The following is a 21,257-nucleotide window of genomic DNA, read 5'->3' on the forward strand; positions in this document are numbered from 1 at the left end:
TATTTTTGCATTTCCCATTCATTTTCAATTGGGGTCATTTTCACTCCCAAGGGCCTCTTTTATAAAAAAAATTACACATCTTCAGAATGACAGAATCAAAGACAGATTTATAAATATGGACTTTGCCGTGGATTTTTGCATACACAAACTTTACGATCAAATCTGTGTCTACGCATGCTTTATAAATGAGGCCCCTGATCTTTGATTAATAATTGTGTTATTTTTTTCTGAATGAGTTGGGGGGTAACTTATATACATTAAGGGTGAGATTTTGTGTAGCAGACAGAAGAGGATGTGAGGACTTGTGACTGTATTATTTAAACAAAAAATATTCACAATAATTAAGTCTCCAAAATTAGGACTAGGACATAATGAAAATTTTAGACAGTGTTGTTTTTGCGTATAGGAGTTTCTCTCTGGAATGTTGTGTGAACTCCTTCAGATAAAGATGTGACCTCTTTAGCATTATTTTTCAGTAAGATGTGAATCTTGTGAGTAAGGTTTTGCCAGACAGAAAATCACAGAAATATTTATGCGGACTAATGATATGACACATACAGATTATTTGTATAAAATATTTATTCTGTAGTTCGGTATGCTATCAAAACTACAGTAAACTGATCACTTTACAAGAAATGAAATATTGTGAGCAGATTTCCCCATTATTTGCATGATACTGTAGTCAAACTTTGTGTTTTACTCTTCATTTATAATTCATCAATTTATAGTAAAGTGCACCCATCTGCACAATAATTTATTTCCAAATTCATGGCTGTTTCATTTGACTGGTTTTCTGATTAATGATTCACAGCATTGTCAAACACATTCAATGATGTCAGGGCAGTATATATATAAAAAAAGAGTATAGTTCATGATGTAGAAAGAAAAAATATAAACAACACAAATATAAAAACACATTACATCTCACAGCATAATTATAAAATATACAAATCCAACAGTCCAGTGTTAAAATCAAATACTGATACAGTCTACATGAACTACTTCGAAATTAAGCACCTACTTTGTGCTACAATAAATACTAATACTTTCAATACTTTTTTAGCAAATATTAACTGCTAAACCAACCATATGCAGAATATAAAGTTTTCAAATTAATTTAAGTGGGTTTTACAAAGTACAACTTTTTCAATTATATTAGCAAGGCACAGTAAGTATGATTCAAACTATGGTGTTTTTAAAAATACATTCAAAGCATGCCTGTATTTACCAGACACAAACACTGAAACAGAAATAACTTCGCTTTGGAAATAGTTTGAAAAGTCTGTGTGAAGTCATTTCAAAGAATTGTTTTTAAACGCATTATAAATGTTAGACATGTATTGCTGAAACACATCACAAAGATTGTGGGGTTACACCGTTAAACAGTTTTTCCACATTTTTGTGTTCAGGATTATTTGGGCGGGGCTAAAATGGTAGCTAGATGACGCCACGGAGCATAGCCGCGCCTCTAAATCAATTGCGTGCATTAATTCAGGTTGCAGCGGTATTTGAAATTTTAAAGAGACGGCAACTTTCCTGCAAGTGGGCGTGGTTTCAGCGCAGACAGCGGCCACACCCCGACGTTTAAGAACAGAAAATCCTGCCTTAAAGGGACACTCCAGAGTGATATTTTTCCTTTTTAAAACTGCCCCTGGTATTGAAAGATACTACGGGGACAATTTTCGGCTGCTGCGTAATATCATTGCGCCTCCTGCAGCCATGTTACGGCAGCAAAGTCCTTGATTATTGCGCCAGTTTGAGAGTATTGTCCTAGCCATATCTGCCTAGTAGCAACTTTTAATTTTCTGTCGGTCTTAGTACACGATGTAACTACAGAAGAGTCAAGTTTTAAATAGAAAAAATATTGAAACTCTTTGGTTATTTTTAGGCGCGATGCTAATGGGCTAATTAATGGATTGTGCTAAAAAGTGGTAGCGCCAGACCCGGAGATCGGCTGAATGGATTCCAAAAGGTAAAAATCAAATGTTTAACTCTAGGGGAGCAGGAAAATGAGCATATTTTCAAAAAAAGTGAAGGGTCCCTTTTAAAGAGACAGTTCACTCAAAAAAATAATTTTTGTTTATTGTTACAAACCTGTATAAATTTCTTTGTTCTGATGAACACGAAAGAAGACGTTTTGAGGAATGTTTGTAACCAAACCATTTGTGAGCCCAATTCATTTCTATAGTAGGAATTAAGAATACTGTGGAAGCGAATGGGGCTTTCAAACAGTTTAATATCTTACTTTACACAGACTTTCAACCGGGTGTGCCTCATAAGTCTTGAAAAGTGAAGCCTCTGGCTCTTTGATCGCCCCCTGGTGGCTGGCTGCAGTACAAGTCATAACCCCGCCCTCTCCATTCAAACAAATGGGACTCTGCTCTAAATAAAAAAAATATTTACACTTCCAATAAAAGTTTCCCGAAAGATAGTTTTAGTCCTTTTAAGTAGTTGTTATCACATTGATATATGTTCAAGTGTTCATTTTTGTGATAACTTTCATTTTAGCTAGTTATTTGATGCTATAGAAACTGGGCGTGTCGTTAAGATTGGCGTGGTTTAATTGGTCGCGCGAGCGTTTAGGCGGAAGTTTGATACCGCGGCTCCACGGACATTTTTGGCTTCAATTCATTACAATGGAGGGAGGCGACGTCGCGTCGTCCATCTTTTTTTACAGTCTATGCTTTCAACATATAGCTCAACACAAAACCAGACAAAGCCTCCATAACACTAAACATAGCAGAAAGAGAATACAGATGTCTCCAGGTGTGTTTTTAAATGTTGGACTATTTTTAACATAACGCAACATCTCGAAAATGCTCTGCTTGTGGTGAGCGACTAAACAACAACACAAGAAGCAACACAACAAAAATCTGAAGTCTGTAGCTGTACTGTCGTTGCTTTGAGAAAATAATAAAAAGGATTGAACTGTAGCTAAATAAAATGTAGATACGGTAATTGTCAACCTTGACTAGTCAGATGTTACACATTTAGTTGATTTCTGTGTTGTCTATACTTCAAATCTATTTGCAAACAATAACATTTTAACTTTTAGTGTAAATGTGCTGTTGTTGTCATTATGGAGGGGCGGTTTTCCAGACAGGGCTTATCCTAGTCCCAGACTAAAATGCATGTTTGAGCTGCCTTCATTTAAAGAAAAAAAACCTTGTACTGACATATCTTCACATATATAGGTGCCATTGTTTTGTCTCAAGATGCACACCAGTAGTTTTTTGTAAGGTATGTTTGTCAAAAAAAATGTCCTAATATAACTAAGGCTATACGTTTACACGAAAACGATCTGAAAAGAAAACACCAAAGTGGCGTTGCGTTATCACTTTTTATTCCGTGTTTATATGAGCGTTTTGACTGAGAAATCTGCGCGCGTATGGTGACGTAAAAGTGTGTGATATTCAATGTAGTATGTACTCCAGGCAGCTAGGTGGCAATGTGAAGCACTGAGGTCTCGTCCAAAGCCGACTGGTTTGCCTCCGACAAAATGGCGCATCAACAATTTGATGTAGGTAATTAAAGCACCTTCTCTGATGAGTAATACAAGCTGTGAATATTTCATACAACTGCTGGAAAGACTTGTATATTTATCACATATTTACGACATTTTTGTTGTTATTTTCCTGAACTGGGGCATGCCTGTGACGTAAACGCGTACGCGAAGAGAGCCAACCTGAGCAGACTTTTGCATTTTTACCCTTCAGACGGGAACACGACGGTAGATCGTTTTTAAGATTTCCACTCTAGAGGGTGGTTTCACTTTTTTGCGTTTTTAAGCCCCAAAAACGCCGTCGCCGTGTAAACGAAAGGCACATCCGATAAAATATTTTTACGTTTTCACCCTTGAGCGTTCTCGTGTAAACAGGGCCTAAGGCCTAGTCCTGGGTTAATGTAAACCCTGTCCGGGAAACCGCCCCAGAGTGTTTAAACTACTACAGTGTATTTAGACCTTTATTCACAACCTAAAGGACCTTAAACTGAGGTAAAGCATGGCCTGATACCTCTTTTGAATGGCACTGGAGAAAAGGCACAGAACCATCAGTGGCATTGGTCTCAAGCACAAAAAATGTCTAAAATCTCAGTTATTTTCTTTCACTGGAGTTATCATCAACAGTCAAAGGCGGAGTGCACGATTTTTGAAAAACCCTTTGGAAAAAGGTGTCTGGTCGACTACCAAATCACACTTGTAGCCAATCAGCAGTAAGGCGCGTGTCTACTAACCTAATCGTTGCCTGGGTTGGGTATGTGTGGGGCGGGTCTATCAAAAGAAGGTCCAGATTCTATTGGGGTAGGGGCGTGTTTGTTTAGGTGATTTCAAATGTCAACACTGGCTTTAAGAGATCATGCACCCCGCCTTTAACACACAAGTGGTCATTGCTTTCAATGCTATTACACTGAAAGTTCCATCAAAATTCACACAGTTGAGGTAATCCTACAGACCGGCTACCGTACCACACTTTGTCTCCCATCACCTTTGTACACAAGTAGCTTCATCGTGCCTCGACATATAAATCCCACGCTTGCTGGCTTTGCCACCTTATAATAAATTTAAAAGTGGCATGGCCACAAGTGCAACAATGTTAAATGTTGTTTGTGTATACATTTGTCAGATTAGTCTCTCCTCTGGAGGAACTTTAAGCACGTTCCCCATCTCCAGTCTGGCTCCTGCTACCTCCTGTTGGCTCGGGCTGTACGTTCCCTCCGACTGACGTTTCCTTCTGGCGGTGAGAACCATACAAACCAGAGTCACCGCTGCCAGCAGAACCCCGAGACACAGCAGCGGGACGGCCACCACCAACCATGGCACACCTTCTCCCTGCAGCTGTTTCTACAGGAGGATAAACAAAGGAAAGAGAACAAATGAGGATTGAATAGCAAAGATGAAGAGGAAGCAGGGCAGCGATTTCAACTCACAGTATTCTGACAGTTTGTTCCACTGAAGTCAGACACACAGTCACAGAAATAAGAGTTCAGTCTGTTCAGACAGGTGCCACCGTTGAGACACGGGTCAGATTCACACTCATCTATATCCACTTCACATCTAGAAAAAAGTCAAAAGTGAGTCTAACTAAGAGGATTATTATGCCCAACAACCTGCATGGGCCGGATTTGCAAAACATTCTTATGAGGAAAAATATGTACGATTTTTGTAATAAAATGTCACAAAATCAATTGCACAATGTGATTATTTCATGAGAACTTTTGGGATAATGCAAGTACACAACTCCAACACTGCAAAAACTGTGATTTTCTAACTTAGTATTTTTGTCTTGTTTTCAGTAAAAAGATCTAACAAATCTTAAATTAAGATGCTTTTTCTTGATGAGCAAAACGACCCAAGAAAAGTCTAGTTTTAAGACAAAAAATATCAAATTTAAGTGAATTTGTGTATTGAAGGAGCAAAAACATCTGCCAATGCGGTAAGCAAAAAAATCTTGAACATTTTTCTTGAACACTAAATTCAAGAAAAATCTGCTTACCTAATTGGCAGATTTTTTTGCTTGTTTTATGCACAAAATCACTTACATTTGAGATTTTATGTCTAAAAACTAGACTTAATTTCTTGGGTCGTTTTGCTCATCAAGAAAACGCATCTTAATGAATTTATGAATTTTTAGATATTTTTACTGAAAACAAGACAAAAATACTAAGACTTTTTGTCTTGTTTTCACTGCAAAAAAAGATTTTCAAGAAAAACATTTCTTAGTATTTTTGTCATGTTTTCAGTAAAAATATCTAAACATTCTTAAATTAAGATGTTTTTTTCTTTATGAGCAAAATGACCTAAGAAAATAATACTAGTTTTTAGACAAAAAATATACAATTTAAGTGAATTTGTGCTTAAAACAAGCAAAAATATCTCCCAATGGGATGAGAAAATTGTACTTGAATTAAGTTTTTAAAGAAAAAATAAATCTTATTTCACCATTTTTTTTCTCACCCCATTGGCAGATAATTGTGCTTGTTTTAAGGACAATTTCACTTAAATTGTATATTATTTGTCTTAAACTAGACTTATTTACTAAGGTCATTTTGCTCACCAAGAAAAAGCATCTAAATTTAAGAATTATTAGATATTTCTACTAAAAACAAGACAAAAATACTAAGACTTTTTGTCTTGTTTTCACTGCAAAAAAAGATTTTCAAGAAAAACATTTCCTAGTATTTTTGTCTTGTTTTCAGTAAAAATATCTAAAAATTCTTAAATTAAGATGCTTTTTTTGATGAGCAAAACGACCCAAGAAAATAAGTCTAGTTTTAAGACAAAAAATATCAAATTTAAGTGAATTTGTGTATTAAAGGAGCAAAAAATCTGCCAATGCGGTAAGCAGAAAAATCTTGAACATTTTTCTTAAACACTAAATTCAAGAAAAATTTGCTTACCCAATTGGCAGATTTTTTTTGCTTGTTTTATGCACAAAATCACTTAAATTTGAGATTTTATGTCTAAAAACTAGACTTAATTTCTTGGGTCGTTTTGCTCTTCAAGAAAAAGCATCTTAATGAATTTATGAATTTTTAGATATTTTTACTGAAAACAAGACAAAAATAATAAGATTTTTTTTTCTTGAAAATCATTTTTTGCTGTGTAACATCATTAACTCTTTCACCGCCAGCGTTTTTAAAAAAAGTTGCCAGCCAGCGCCAGCGTTTTTCATGATTTTCACCAAAGTTTAATGCCTTCCAGAAAATGTTCTTCTTTAAATATATAAACATACAATATACCAAATGAAAGAACAGACCCTCTGCTTTCAAACAAAAAAAACCGTTTCATCCTACCTTTAGTGGTTCTTTTGCAATCAGCTTTTGAATATGGGTAGGTTTTTGCAAAAACACCATATTTTGAGCAAAAAGCAGAAATAATTCCATTTTTATGACGGACTTTTCATAGAGATCCCATTCAGAGCGATCTTTAAAACAGACACGGACATGCAGCAGCTTGGCATAGGGCAATACTTCCGGTTTTAAAAAGTTGCGGAAGGGCGCCACCTGGTGGATAATAGCGGTATTGCGGAAAGACGGAATATCTCGTCATTGGCGGGGAAGCGTTTTCTCTTAATTGACGAGAAATCTCGTCAATGGCGGGGAAAGAGTTAAGCTTCACTTTTGTTATTGTAAAAAAGTGACCTCTAGTGGTGAAAATCGTACATATTGTAGCTTTAATATATCACACATGTATATGTATTTACAGATCAGAAAACCCAAGGGCCGACCCAAGATCAGTGTTTGTTCGTGTCTAAAAGTTTCATGAGTGCCTCGGACACAGGTGGGGTATAATATATACACTGCAAAAAATGACTTTCTTACTTAGTATTTTTGTCTTGTTATCTGTAGAAATATCTTAAAATTCTTAAATCAAGATATATTTTCTTGATGAGCAAAATGACGTAAGAAAATAAGTCTAGTTTTAGACAAAAACTATACAATTTAAGTAAATTTGTGCTTAAAACAAGCAAAATTATCTGCCAATGGGGTGAGAAATTTTTGCTTAAATTAAGTGTTTAAGAAAAAATAAATCTTCTTTTTTGATTTTTTTCACCCCATTTTTTTTTGCAGTGTAGCAGCCTAGGGTAATTTAAAATGAATGTGAACCCAAGAAGACCCGAGACGTTTTCATGTGTCAAACACAAATATGCAAAAAAGCATTTTGGTATGAATCAACATTTGCATACAGAAGATATAAGCATTTAAAGCAAACAGTTTAGCACGTGTGCTTAAAACGTCTATAATTTTTATGATAATATCCTACACTGCACAGGGAAAAATATGGATTTTTTTCCAGAAAACTTCTTGCATAAAATAGTTTCAAGCACTTTCAATGACCTGTATCTATCTATGTATATTTTCAAAAACTTCCCAGTTGTAAATCTTATTAAGTCATTAAACTATAATGCACATGTGAAAGCTCTGATGTTCAGACACAAAGATTTAATTCTCACCTCTCTCCAGTAAAACCTGGTTTGCAGGTACAGTTTGCCCCTAAATCTCCTTCAGTGCACATGCCTTCATTTTCACATTGAAGATCAACATCACACTGCTGAGGAGGAAAGCGCCACCTGATGGGAATGTACTGAATTATCCTTCAGATTATTTAATTAGACAGTCCATAATGTTATCTAAGATATCTTAAATGGGTGCATTAAATTTAACACATTGTTTACTTGGCTACAAAGATTTAAGCAGTTTATTCCAAAACTTGGATTTAGAAGATTAAAGCTCATTCTGATGTTTTTATACCAACATATCTAACTTCATTAACCTACTTACTGACAGGCAACAATTCCCTGGTTGAAGATTTTTGAATTTCATATACAATAATATAGTAATAAAACAGAATAAAAATATTAATAATAATACCCAACCCTTATAAACAGCCGGTTTACCACCACTAAAAATAACAGGAGCCGGGTGAGTGATTTGTGTGAAACTCACTGGCAGAAAGGGCCTGTATGATCTGGTGGACAAACACAGGTATATCCGCCAATCGCATCCACACACGAGGCACCGTTCTCACAGCGATGATCCTGGCACTCATCCTCATCCACCTGGCAGTTCTTGCCACCGTAGCCAGGGGCACACAGACACTCGTAGTCCCCCGGCAGATCCCTACAGGTCCCATGGAAGCAGGGCTGTTGGCCGCACTCATCGATGTTATCTTGGCACCGATCCCCCGTCCATCCAGGGGCGCATTCACAATCAAAGAAATTGAAGAGGTCTCTGCATGTGCCGTTGTTCTGGCAAGGCTCACCAGAAAGACACAAGGGTGCACCGTGGCATCCCAGCTGAGGCTTTGCTACCTCGCCAATCCGGACGAACCGTGAGGTTTGTGGTGGTTCCTCCTCAAGATTTCCGACTAACGGTATATATACCTCACCGATCCGTACCTCGCCCAAACAGCCGGTGTAGTTCTCAGCCAACCACAGGGTGGAGTGGTTAAAGAAGTCCATGCTGCCAGCTGTTGCCAGGCTGTCGCCGGCTGCTCTGCCATCTATGCTGAGGTGCCATCGAGATGCTGCGTTGGACATGTAGAGTCTGACCTGGTGCCAATCGCCGTCTGAAACGGACATTGTACTGATAAAAGCTTGTGTCTCAACGCTGTTACCGTTGCGGAGCTTCACGATCAGGGAGGAATTCAGAAGGCCCATGCAGAAGAATTCCACACCGTTGGAGACGCGTAACAGCGTTCCGTTTACATCACGGGTTCGTAACTCCATTGAAATAGCGGTCACAGAGGTATGTAAGGATCCGGTGGCACTGTACTTCAAAGCATTGCTATGAAACGTGGCATTGGCTAAACCTGGTAAGAGGAAACGTAATGAGTAAAATCAGGATCAAAGTAAATTCATGAGGTTGAGTACTTTCTCAAACAAAGAGTGCACTTAACTCTTTCACCGCCAGCGTTTTTAAAAAAAGTTGCCAGCCAGCGCCAGCGTTTTTCATGATTTTCACCAAAGTTTAATGCCTTCCAGAAAATGTTCTTCTTAAAATATATAAACATACAATATACCAAATGAAAGGACAGACCCTCTGCTTTCAAACAAAAAAAACCGTTTCATCCTACCTTCAGTGGTTCTTCTGTAATCAGCTTTTGAATATGGGTAGGTTTCTGCAAAAACACCTGGTGGATAATAGCGGTATTGCGGAAAGACGGAAAATCTCCTCATTGGCGGGGAAGCTTTTTCTCTTAATTGACGAGATATCTCGTCAATGGCAGTGAAAGAGTTAATTGCTCAAAATAAAAACAAAACTCTTGCTTCAAAGCAGAACTTTTGATTTTATGTAAAAATTAATCCTTTCACAAATAATCTTAAAGGGATAGTTCAACTAAAAATTGAAATGGTCATCATTTACTCATTGTCATGTTGTTATAAACCTGTATACATTTATTCGTTCTGATGAACACAAAAGAAGATATTTTGAGGAATGTTTTTAACCAATCAGATCGAAAGCCCCATTGACTTATTTATTTATCCTACTACTATGGATGTCAATAGTGCTTCTCAAAAACAAGCTCAAGTTTCAGTTTGTGTGGTTGGTGTTTGTTTTTCTCACTTATTACTAAGCGTGCTGCACAAGCCCTGAAAAGTGAAACCAAAACGTCTCGATCGCCCCCCAGTGACTGGTCCCAGTATAGGTCATAAACCCCACCTCCCCCATGTTATTAAATGGGACTTGAGATCAACTAAACAATTTGATTACACGTCAATTATCTTTTTTCCAAAGCTGGTTTCTGTCATTTACTGTAGTTTTTATCACGTTTATGTAAATATAAGTGTTCGTTTTTTTTAAGTTTGTTTTTCATTAGTTATTTAATGGTATAAAAATGGTGGTGTCACGTCATGATTGACAGCTGTGATATGCGAATTCTGCGAGACCGAGGGCGGGGCCCTAATTTCGCGGCTTTACTTCCTGCTTACTACTGCGCAGGACTGGTCCCGAAATCGCTACTGCGCAGACTCAAGACCCAAGATGTCAGCGCTGTGTCGGGACACTGGCGGCTTCACTTTTCACCAATGAAAGAGAGAGCGAACGGGCGTCATCCATCTTTTTTTACAGTCTATGCTTATTAGACGGCTCATTGGAATGCTTGATTCTGATTGGCCAGTCACGACATTTGCAGGCCTTATTTATGATTTAAAATAGCCATGTAATAAGTGGAATAATAATGTACATGCAGCCAGTTGTTATCGTGAAATAAGCACGTTCAGTATGATGACTGATCAACACTGTCGAGGTTTATTTCTTACTTATTAAAAGATTGTTTTGTGAAGGTTCTGTGTATAGACTGTAAAAAAGATGGACAACGCATATAGATAAACTTCAATTTTTTACAAAAAACAAAAATGAAGGCAAAATATCACAAAAATGGCCGCTAACATCTTGCACAAATGACATCTTTTGGAGCCAAAGTCTGTGCAGTAGTGATTGTGAGGTGGAGCTGTGGTATCAAGGCCCCGCCCATTTTATCCCATTTGACTCTAACACACAAATCACGTTATCACAACTCTTTTAAATAGCATCTAATAACTAATTAAAATAAACTTACCGAACACTTCATACATCAACTTTATAATAATTTTTTTTATATAATTTGATTTTTAAATTTGGCTCATGTCCCATTCTTTTACATGTATAGTAAACGAATTTTCCATTTTATAAACAAAATGTTTTGGCTTCACTTTAGGATGTGTGTGGCACTCCTTGTTTTGAGAAATGCAATGCTGTGCACCAAACCAGAATTTAGTTACTGAATAAAGTCCAAAATGGAGCCTTAAGAAAACAGATACTTACACTCGTAACCATCAGGTAAATCTAAACATCGACTCCCAGGGACGCACGGATCACTAATACACCACACATGAGTGTCGCACGCCTTTCCAGAGAAATTCAAAGGGCAGACACACATAAAGTCATTCCAGAGATTGGTACACTTTCCTCCGTTCTGGCACGGCTTCATCTACAAAGACAAAAAAGAGTTTATCTAACAGTACATTCCTGGCATGGTTACATGAAGTACACTCTAAAAACAAACGGTGCTATATGGCACCAAAAGTCGTTCTTTGCTCGTAATCATAGAAGAACCGTTTTTAGTGCCATATAGCACGGGTGAAGCACCAGTGAAGAACCATATGGGGGCCATATAGCACCACTATAGCACCATATATGGTTCTACATAGCACTATGTGGTTCTACACAGGTGCTATATGGCACTAAAAACGGTTCTTCTATGATTACGAGCAAAGAACCACTTTTGGTGCTATATAACACCGGTTGTTTTTAAAGTGTATAAACAGGTAAATACAGATCCGCACCAGAGTCTATTGCTATCTGGGTATCTATTATAAGCAAAACAACTACTTTATTACGTTCTATAGTTTACAAACAAAATATCTCACCTTACACATTTGGTCGCTAATGCAATCCTCCAATAAATTCGATGAATTTCTTGGTAAGTAGCTTGGATGTTGGGGTTTTTGGCTGATACTGCCCGAGTACATGTAGAGCTGTACGTCATCTATGCGGACATCTTGCAGACAACCTTTAAAACATCCACCCCACTGTGTAGTGTCCTCACCTTCAGAAAGTCCACCCAGATACGCCACATCTCCAGCATTGACTTCGAAATCGACAAAATCTCTCGGACTAAAAACCAGACTTTCATTAAAGTATATAAATCCTTGTTTTTTATTAATAGCCACAAAGACTTTCCTCGCATCGCTTATGAAGTCAGAGGCTTTTCTGATGGAGCTGTATATCGCTATATATACTGAGCCGTTCTTTATTAAAACTGTGAGGTAAGCACGATTCTGACGCTTCAGTTGAAAGATCAGGCCGTTAAACTGGCGCGATTTCAGCCAAAACGACACTGTGATGTTACCTCCGTGATTCTGCGTGATGGGAAACGCAGCAAAAGTTCTTCTACGCTCATAACTGAATGTCCACGATGAGTGCTCTGTAAAACACAAAAGTAAATAAAATTAACGCAGAATACAAAACCAGTAGATTAAACATTGTGCTCGACCAGCTTTAAAAGTTTTGCATGGCTATTCTGGTCCACAAGCTGGACCATCATATATATTTATATAAATCTAATACTTTGAACACAGGTATTCAAAAAGAAGCCTCACCTTCTGAACAGTTGTGTCCATAGTACGGCCTTCTGCATTCACACGTGTAGTTTGACCAAAGGTCCACGCATCGACCGCGATCCGAGCAGGGGTCTGGATGACACCATTCTGTCCTCTCACAGCCTACTTGAACATCAAGCTCTGTCTCGAAGTTGTGCGGAAGAACCGGCTGAGAATCCATCAGCAAATCCTCTAAACAGCCAACGAATCCTGTCCCGGATAAAGTTTTGTTTAAGTTTTCCTGTGGAACTCCACCGATGTACGCTTTCTTCAAACCGTGTGGCTGGAAGGACAGAAGATGGTTATGACCTTTATCCTCAGCCGTCTTGTTCTCTGCTATCAGGCTCAAAATCAGTTTCTCATCCACACTGACCATGACGCCATGCCAAAGTCCATCGCTGAAATCCCCTTTCAGTTGAGCAGTAAGATTTAAGTCTCCCGATTCAGCTCTAGAGAGGAGATTTCCACCACTAAGCTCCAGTGTAAAAAAATGCTCTCGGCTTCCCCGGTAAAAGATAATTACGTCGTGCAAAGTCGTCCTGAATCTCAGCTGGACGCTTGGCCCTTGGATTCCGGCTTGCCTGCGGCTCCTGTTACTCTGCAGAACGTCCACCACCAAATAAGTCCCTGTTAAGGAGAAAGTGGTGGGGATTTCACATGTGTCGCCATAGAAACCAGACGGGCATGTGCAGGTGTACCGGTGCTCGTCTTCATGCAGCGTAGGGATGCAGGTGGCACCGTTTCGGCAGGGGTCATTCACGCATCCGGTCAGTGTGATGTTACAATCATGGCCGCCCCACGGCAGCTGGTCAGGTGCAGGAGAAGGACAGTAACACGTGTAGCCATTAATAGCATCTTCACACCGAGCTCCGTTCTGACACGGTTCTGTTTCACACTCATCGATGTTAATCTCACAAACAACACCTGCAGGTGAGATGACAAGAATAATACTCGTGGGATAAATTTGGTGCATGCAAACATCTGTATCATTAAAAGTTAGTTTCGTTTTATGTTAAACTTTTAATGTAATGGTTATTCTGTTATTTCATTCGGATAAAAAAATGAAGGTACTGTAAACTACACAACACTAAATAAAACCTAAACACAGCCGATGAACGGCAATCTTAAAACACATGAATCAGCTGTTAACTAAAGTGACTTTAATCCATTAAACAATTACAGTAATCCTGGTAAATGGATTGTGATGCTAGCATATGGTTGAGACTGTGACAACGTTTATTTAGCCTCCAAGAAACTACTGTGGAAACTTTGAGTAAAGCTAATGTAGCAGTAAATGAAACCAAACTAAGACAAAGCATACACATATGCACTACAGACAGTTTTTTACTTCAGATAGACGTTCACATAAAATCAATAACAACAGTCCTTTACAGTAATCTATTTCTGCATAACAAGGGAAATAAATGACAACTAAATCATTTCTAATGTAACGCATATTAACTATTACACCTAGTTAACGTTACTGTGTAAAATTAATGTATGCAATGTTAGCTACAGGTCTTGAATTCTTGTTGTGATCCATGCTCATCATCTCCCCTCGTTTTAGCAAACCAAAACGTTTTATTTTCGACAAGGTATTTGTTTCAGAGATCAGTTTAACCACTAGCCAGACTGATAAATAAATACAGACCGGAAGTTCACTTCGGTTCAGGCTCGTAACTGCGACAATGTGCGTGTGTCCGATTAAACCGTCTATACTCAATTTATTACATGGCACTCTAAAATGCTTGATTCTGATTCTTCGTGACATTCCAATGTATTTTATTCAGAAATAAGAACCACCTGAAACTAATAATACACACTGACCCGGATGCTGCAAATCATTTTGACAGGTACAGTTAAATATTACACAAAAAGTATTTTAATAACATACATGACATTATATATATTTTTACATTATAAACCAAATAGTGTGTTTGTGACATTTGAACGTCTCGTCTTATCTTAAAGGGGTCATAACGTAAAAATCTTTTCCATGTTTAAGTGCTATAATTGGGTCCCCAGGACCCCAAATTAGGTTGTTCGGATTTTGCCTGTTTTGTGAGGTAGATAGCAAGGCCAATTACAATAATACCGCCCCTTAATCTGCACTATCCAACCATGGCCCTGCCATTTAGTACAGAGAGAAAGAGAGAGAAAAAAATTACTGACAGAAAAATTGAGTTTCAATTGCAACAAACCACCATCATTGCGATCAGTGTTGCATTTCATCAGCTCATTTGCATTTTGAAGGACACACCCAAAACAGGCACACATTTGTTCAGGCCTACAAAGTGGCAATTTTAACATGCAATAATTAATTATCTGTGGAGTATTTTGAGCTAAAACTTCACAAACGCACTCTGGGGACACTAAATACTTATTTTACATCTTTAAAAAATCTCATAATATGACCCCTTTAAAACCAAAAATAAACATGTTTTCCTCACAGAAGGTCTGCATTCGTTAAAAATGAGCAAATAAAATATTTCAAATCAATATTTAATGCTCCTTACCTTACTTATGAGGTAAATAGCTGTTTAATAAGCAGGATAATGTACAGTCAGCAGGTTTTTATCGTGAAATTAGCCCCTTGTATAAACAGGACCCGACGCAAAGAGGTGTTATCCCTATGTCACAGTAACATTCAACCAATTCATCAAATTGACAATATAAAAAAAAACTGACACAAAAGCCAACAATATTATCAACCTGTAAGTAAACCTGCTAGAGCGAAGTAGAAATCCATATAGGTATACAAAAGTTATTTTTTGTTTGAATGGTAATAGGTCATCGCGCCTTTGTTTATAGTTGTGTATTACTAACTATGAATGTACATCAAGTTTTAATAAAAAAATGCACATGAAACTTTATAATCGCCGATTTTAGGAGAACAGCATTGTTTTGAAAGGAACCAATAGGCTGTGTGGTTCCTAAGAGACATTTCCAGCACAAGAGAAATATGAGCACACTGCAGGTAATTTTACATGAATGCAGAAGGCCTGTAGAGCTGAGGAAAGCACCGACACTGTACCTGTCACGAGAAGCAGCCCACTGCAAATCACTTCCACTATTAATCCTCTCATCCTGCCAAACGTCCAGGCCACAGTCACTCTCTTCAACAAGACAACTGACAAAAACCTGACAGCTTCCCATGCAGACGTCCACCAACCATCTCGCTCTCTCTCTCTCTCTCTTTCTCTCTCTCTCTCTCTCTCTCTCTCTCTCTCTCTCTCTCTCTCTCTCTCTCTCTCTCTCTCTCTCTCTCTCTCTCAGCACCAGGCGGTACAGAGTGATTATAGTGGATGAGTCCAGCAAAACTCCCCCTCTCCAGTGCTGCCCTGCTGGGCTAATAATCCACTGAGATTCTCCTCCCGCCCCGGCTGACTCCTGTCAATGCTGACATCAGGAATGTCTGTCCGCCCGGGCCGGCGTGAGCGATTACTTTCCATGCCAGCGAGAGGTCGACTCATTACTGGAGATGTGATTTTAGTGATGTCCGTGTGTGTGGGATACAGCCGTTTCAATGCTTTGAATGCAGAGTTCATAGGACAATAAAGCAGCAGTGTTTAATTTCTGTCACCGAACAAAACCCCCCTAAAAATAATGACTTTTTTGCCCATCTACCCTGTCAGAAAAAGGTACAAAATATATCACCGGCATAGTATTTTTTTAAAGGTCCTAGAATGTACCATGTAGGTAGAGATGTGTGTACTTTGAGGTATTAATATGCACCCTTTTGCATATGATTATAAAGGAAGTATTTTGACTTTGATTCACAAAAACTCACACTTTTACCCACTCAATTGACCTTAAAGGGATAGTTCACCCAAAAATTTTAATTATTTAATTATTTAACACTTACCCTTAAGTTAAGGTGACCAGACGTCCCCGTTTTCCGGGGACAGTCCCGTTTTTTGGTGTTCTGTCCCCGACTGGAGCTGTCCCCGGAAATGTCCCCGTTTTACAGCACGTCCAAAACAACCAGCAAATACACTGAAAAACCCGATCAGCATAGCGTTTGTACCAGACCCGAGCAATCATGTAATGATTATTTTCACCAGCAGAGGGGGCCGCGAGCTACTGATTACTTGCGCACATCACTGATTTAGCGATGAAGAATTTACTACAAGTCACACGAGAAAGCGTCATCATCATCAAGTTATCATAAGATATGAAAACAGTTAAAGTTATTGTAGGTTAAGGTACTAACTACTCATGTTAAATTAAAGTAATAAACAAATTAAGTGAACTGATCACAGTATGTATTTGTTTTATGTAGCCTAAATATGTTTGCTTTTGCATTATTCCTTCTGTTCTTCATGTTTACAATGCTATAAACTCAGCTGAAGTAGTAGCCTGCCTTAGAAGTCATTTTTGATGATGTCTCTGTGCATTTTATTAAAAAAAGGAGAAAAAAAAATCAGATTTAGGCTACAGAAATTGTTCAATTAATTTAATTAGAAACACTGCAAAAATGACTTTCGTATTAGTATTTTTCTCTTGTTTTAAGTACAAATATAAAAAATTCTTAAATCAAGATGTATTTTCTTGATAGGCAAAATGACCTAAGAAAATAAGTCTAGTTTTTAGACCAAAAAAATCTAATTTGTGCTTAAAACAAGCAAAAAAACAAAAACAAATCTGCCAACACTTAAATCAAGAAAAAATTTCAAGAAAAATATTTTTTGCATGTTTTAAGCACAAATTCACATCAATTAATTTTTTTGTCTTAAAACTAGATTTTTCTTAGGGGATATTTGCTTATCAAGAAAATGCATCTCGATTTAAGAATGTTTAGATTTGTACTGAAAACAAGACAAAAAATACTATTATGTAAGAAGTAAGTCATTTTTTGCAGTGAACCCACAACAATAAAAAGAAGAAAACTTTCAAAAAACGTTTGTCCCCATTTTTTAATTCATAGATAACAACAAATGAGATTTTAATGAGATTTTGACCATTTAAGTATAAAATGCCCCCGGTTTTCATTTTAAAAATCTGGTCACCTTACCTTAAGTTGTTACAAACATGTATACATTTATTTGTTTTGCTGAACGCAGATTAAGATATTTGTAATTAAGCAGGAAACAGGAGCACCATTGGCTTCCATAGTATAAGAAAAATACTATAAAAGTCAATGGTGCTTAAAAACGGTTTGGTTACAAACATGGCTCAAAATATCTTTTTTAGTATTCAGCAAAACAAAGAAATGTATACAAGTTTGTAACAACTTAATAATGAGTAAATTATGACATAATTTTCATTTTTGGATGAACTATCCCTTTAAGCAGCTCTAGCGCCTAACCTCACACCCTAAACTTTAGACAGGTAAACACACGCGTCATTTTTAAAACGTCGTACTGTCTTTGACCAAGTGAATACTGTGACGAATAAATACAATATAGAACATTGCAGTGCTGTTTTGTTACACACTGTCATAAAATTCAGAAAATAACATCAGAAAAGTCACACCTTACCTGTGAACCCCGGAGCACATAAACACCGATACGCATTGATGAGATCTTCACACGCGCCTTTATTTTGACACGGCACGGACTCGCATTCATTCACATTAACTGAGCAGTTTTCACCTGAAACACAGAGAAACTCCGTTATTAAAAAATGAACATCATCATATAACATATTTTGGACGTCGGCTGCACTCTGTGACAGTATGAATAGTCGTCATATTTCACCTGTAAATCCAGCGAGGCACTGACACAGGTAGCCCGCCGCGTGCTCGTACGTGAAGTCAGAGTCCAGTTCAGGCAGAACTCTATAGAGATTGGAGTCTGATCTCTGAAAACATTGTCCATCATTCTCACACGGCTGCCGTTCACATTCATCCACATCAACCTCACAGTTCTCGCCTTCAAAACCTGAAATAAATTCATTACTAAACATTGACTCACATGTCTCTTTAATTGCATAACTGCAACTTTTTGTCAGTGTATATATTGCAAATCATTGGCACCGATCCCCCTGATGCTTGATTTGACTCATGCATCGTTGCGTAGACAGTCTACGGTAGACAATTGGCTCATGACATCGAAGTACCGCGAGAGTATTTCGAAAGCATCAAAGCTCTCCGATCTTGGCTCGCTCTCGTGTTACTTTGATGTCATATTCAGATCGGTCTGCGCAGCTCTGCATGAGTCAAACATCTTAACGGATCGGATTTTGATGTGTTTGGCTTGCGTGACGCTTTCTTTGTGAGGGCCCTAAAACGTGTTTTAAGGAGTGATAGAGTTAGAAATTGCCATTTATTGCATCTTTCAGCAGCAAATGTGTAAAAAAAACTTGCTCGAGCTGATTCGAGTTTGAAGTCCATCATCGGCTAACAGGTAGCAGTTTAAAAGCAGGTAAGTCCATTTGTTAGGGTAACAAAAATGTCATCATCACCTAGATAAAATTAAGAGTGGACAACATTTAATTTTGGACTAATATAAACCTGCATCCTGCTGTTATTATAATACATCACCTTAATTATGCATTACTTTATCATAGCATTTGCCACTTACACTAAGCATAATACGAGCCATATAATGAGGATTCTTAAAATGAGCATTTTTAGAATCATTTTTTAATTAATACATTTGTAAATATTTATTTATTTATGTGTTGGGGCGACAATGTAAAAACTTTCCTAGGGCACCAAAATACCTGCACTTGTTTAAAAATTGCATAATAAGCCTATACTTTGTTTAAAATTTTGTTTAATTTTCAAAACTTTCCAAATATACTAAATGCACTGAATAAATGATTTAGTAAATGTGCGGCTCTTGGTACAGAATAATAAGTATCCCATAATGCTTTACCTGAATCAGCCATCATTTTTGAAGATTTATTTCTGAGATGTTAACAGGACAGAAACGTCACAACACAACACACCATAAAACTGTTTGCATGGCTTCACATGAACTAGAAAATTACAAGTTCTTTCAACTAGAAATTGTATTAGTAGTATTTAGTTTATGTACAGTATGCAGTAATAATCCATTCCAAACAGCCAGTTTATCTTTTCATGCACTGTTGCAATAGCTAATATTTTTCCCTAGGGGGCAGTGAGGTGTAAAAAACAGTTGAGAAGCTTTCGTTCTGGACCTGTATGAGATTATTATTACATTTTAAGGGTTACTAGTAAATGCAGACTGGTTACCTGGCCAGCAGAGACAGGTGTATTGGTTAACTCCTTCCTGACAGGTAGAGGCATGGCGACATGGATCAGATGCGCATTCAAGTATATCTTCTTCACAAACAGACCCAATGAATCCAGTGCCACTACAGTCACACTCATAACTGTTATTTAAAAAAAAAAAACAGTCACTGAGTTCATATAAAGACTTAAATATGTCCTGGTAAGTAGCTGAGAGAAATAAAGAATAGCCACAGACACTTTCATCCAAAACAATTTACTGGTTGCAAATCACAGTCTTACCGCTAGATGCCGCTAAAATCTTCACAGTCTCTGACACACAGATCGTTTCTATTAGATTGATCTTTAGTAATCTCACCTGTTCACCATATCCACACATCGTCCATCATGTAGACAGGGTGAGCTGTAACATTCATTAATGTCCAGCTCACAGTTAATGCCTTCATATCCAGGTAAACACTCACAGGTGTACAGACCAACATGATCATGACAGGTGGCACCGTTCTGACAGGGAGTCTCTTCACATTCATCGATCTCAACTTCACAATTCACTCCTGCAGAACAAATCAGTGAAGACATCAGGAATTAAACAGACATCTGTCTGCAAAATGATCTGTAATACTTTTTAGACAATTAATATAGTAATATCCTTTTATGGACATTTTTTAGCTAAATCACTTACCTGTAAACCCATTCAGACATTCACAGATGTAGCGATCCCTCATATTGACACATGTCCCATTGTTATCACATGGTTGGGATGCGCACTCATTGATGTCAATTTCACAGTGGTAACCTTGGAAACCAGGCACACAGTAACACTGATACACATCAATACCATCCACACAGATGGCACCGTTCCTGCACGGTTGTGACAGACACTCATCAATATCTTCTTCGCAGTGTTGACCTCTAAAACCCTGGGTACACTGGCACTCGTATCCGTCCGATCCCCAAACGCAGGTGCCGTTATTGAAGCATGGATCATCCGAGCAGTCTCGTACTCGAGTTTGACAGTTATCTCCACCGTATCCACTTGGACAGTGGCATGAATATCCATTAGCACCATCTATGCAATGGTTTTTAATACCCGTGCATGGGTCACTCTCACACTTATTGATGTTTTGGGTGCAGTTTGGCCCATCAAAGCCCTTGGGACAAAAGCAGGTGTAGTTCTTTGTTCCTGCAGTGCCGATACAGTTCAGGCAGTCAGCATTTTTACAGGGGTCAAATAAAAGCTCACAGTTCTTACCGTCATACATAAGAGGAGATGTTGCACAGACACACTTGTAGTCGGTATGTTCAGGCACACAGGTGCCGTTGTTTTGACATGGGGATGACAGACATTTGTCACCGGTCACTGTGCAGAACAAACCTGTGGGTGTAGAGTATCAGTATTATGAGAAAAGATCCAGAAAGTGTCTTCAATATACTCTACTGTATCTTTATTACAAAGA

At 37.9% G+C, this 21,257-nt stretch overlaps 1 protein-coding gene across 3 annotated transcripts in view; it reads right to left on the bottom strand.

Moving 5' to 3' along the window:
* Nucleotides 1-604: 604 nt before the first annotated feature.
* crb2b (crumbs cell polarity complex component 2b) overlaps nt 605-21,257 on the bottom strand; it is a 33,835-nt gene continuing 13,182 nt past the window's right edge. For all 3 annotated transcript variants that reach the window (XM_065248287.2, XM_065248286.2, XM_065248288.2), the window contains exons 2-13: nt 20,483-21,175; nt 20,159-20,354; nt 19,804-19,943; nt 18,341-18,523; nt 18,122-18,235; nt 12,642-13,565; nt 11,910-12,466; nt 11,305-11,470; nt 8,446-9,310; nt 7,953-8,069; nt 4,927-5,053; nt 605-4,840 (exon numbers count right to left, since the gene is read on the bottom strand). In XM_065248287.2, the coding sequence (XP_065104359.1) occupies nt 4,619-4,840; nt 4,927-5,053; nt 7,953-8,069; nt 8,446-9,310; nt 11,305-11,470; nt 11,910-12,466; nt 12,642-13,565; nt 18,122-18,235; nt 18,341-18,523; nt 19,804-19,943; nt 20,159-20,354; nt 20,483-21,175 (4,304 nt within the window). In that variant the 3' untranslated portion in view covers nt 605-4,618. The remainder of the gene's footprint in view (nt 4,841-4,926; nt 5,054-7,952; nt 8,070-8,445; nt 9,311-11,304; nt 11,471-11,909; nt 12,467-12,641; nt 13,566-18,121; nt 18,236-18,340; nt 18,524-19,803; nt 19,944-20,158; nt 20,355-20,482; nt 21,176-21,257) is intronic.

This window comes from Paramisgurnus dabryanus, chromosome 11 (assembly GCF_030506205.2).
Source record: "Paramisgurnus dabryanus chromosome 11, PD_genome_1.1, whole genome shotgun sequence".
NCBI classification, from domain to species: domain Eukaryota; kingdom Metazoa; phylum Chordata; class Actinopteri; order Cypriniformes; family Cobitidae; genus Paramisgurnus; species Paramisgurnus dabryanus.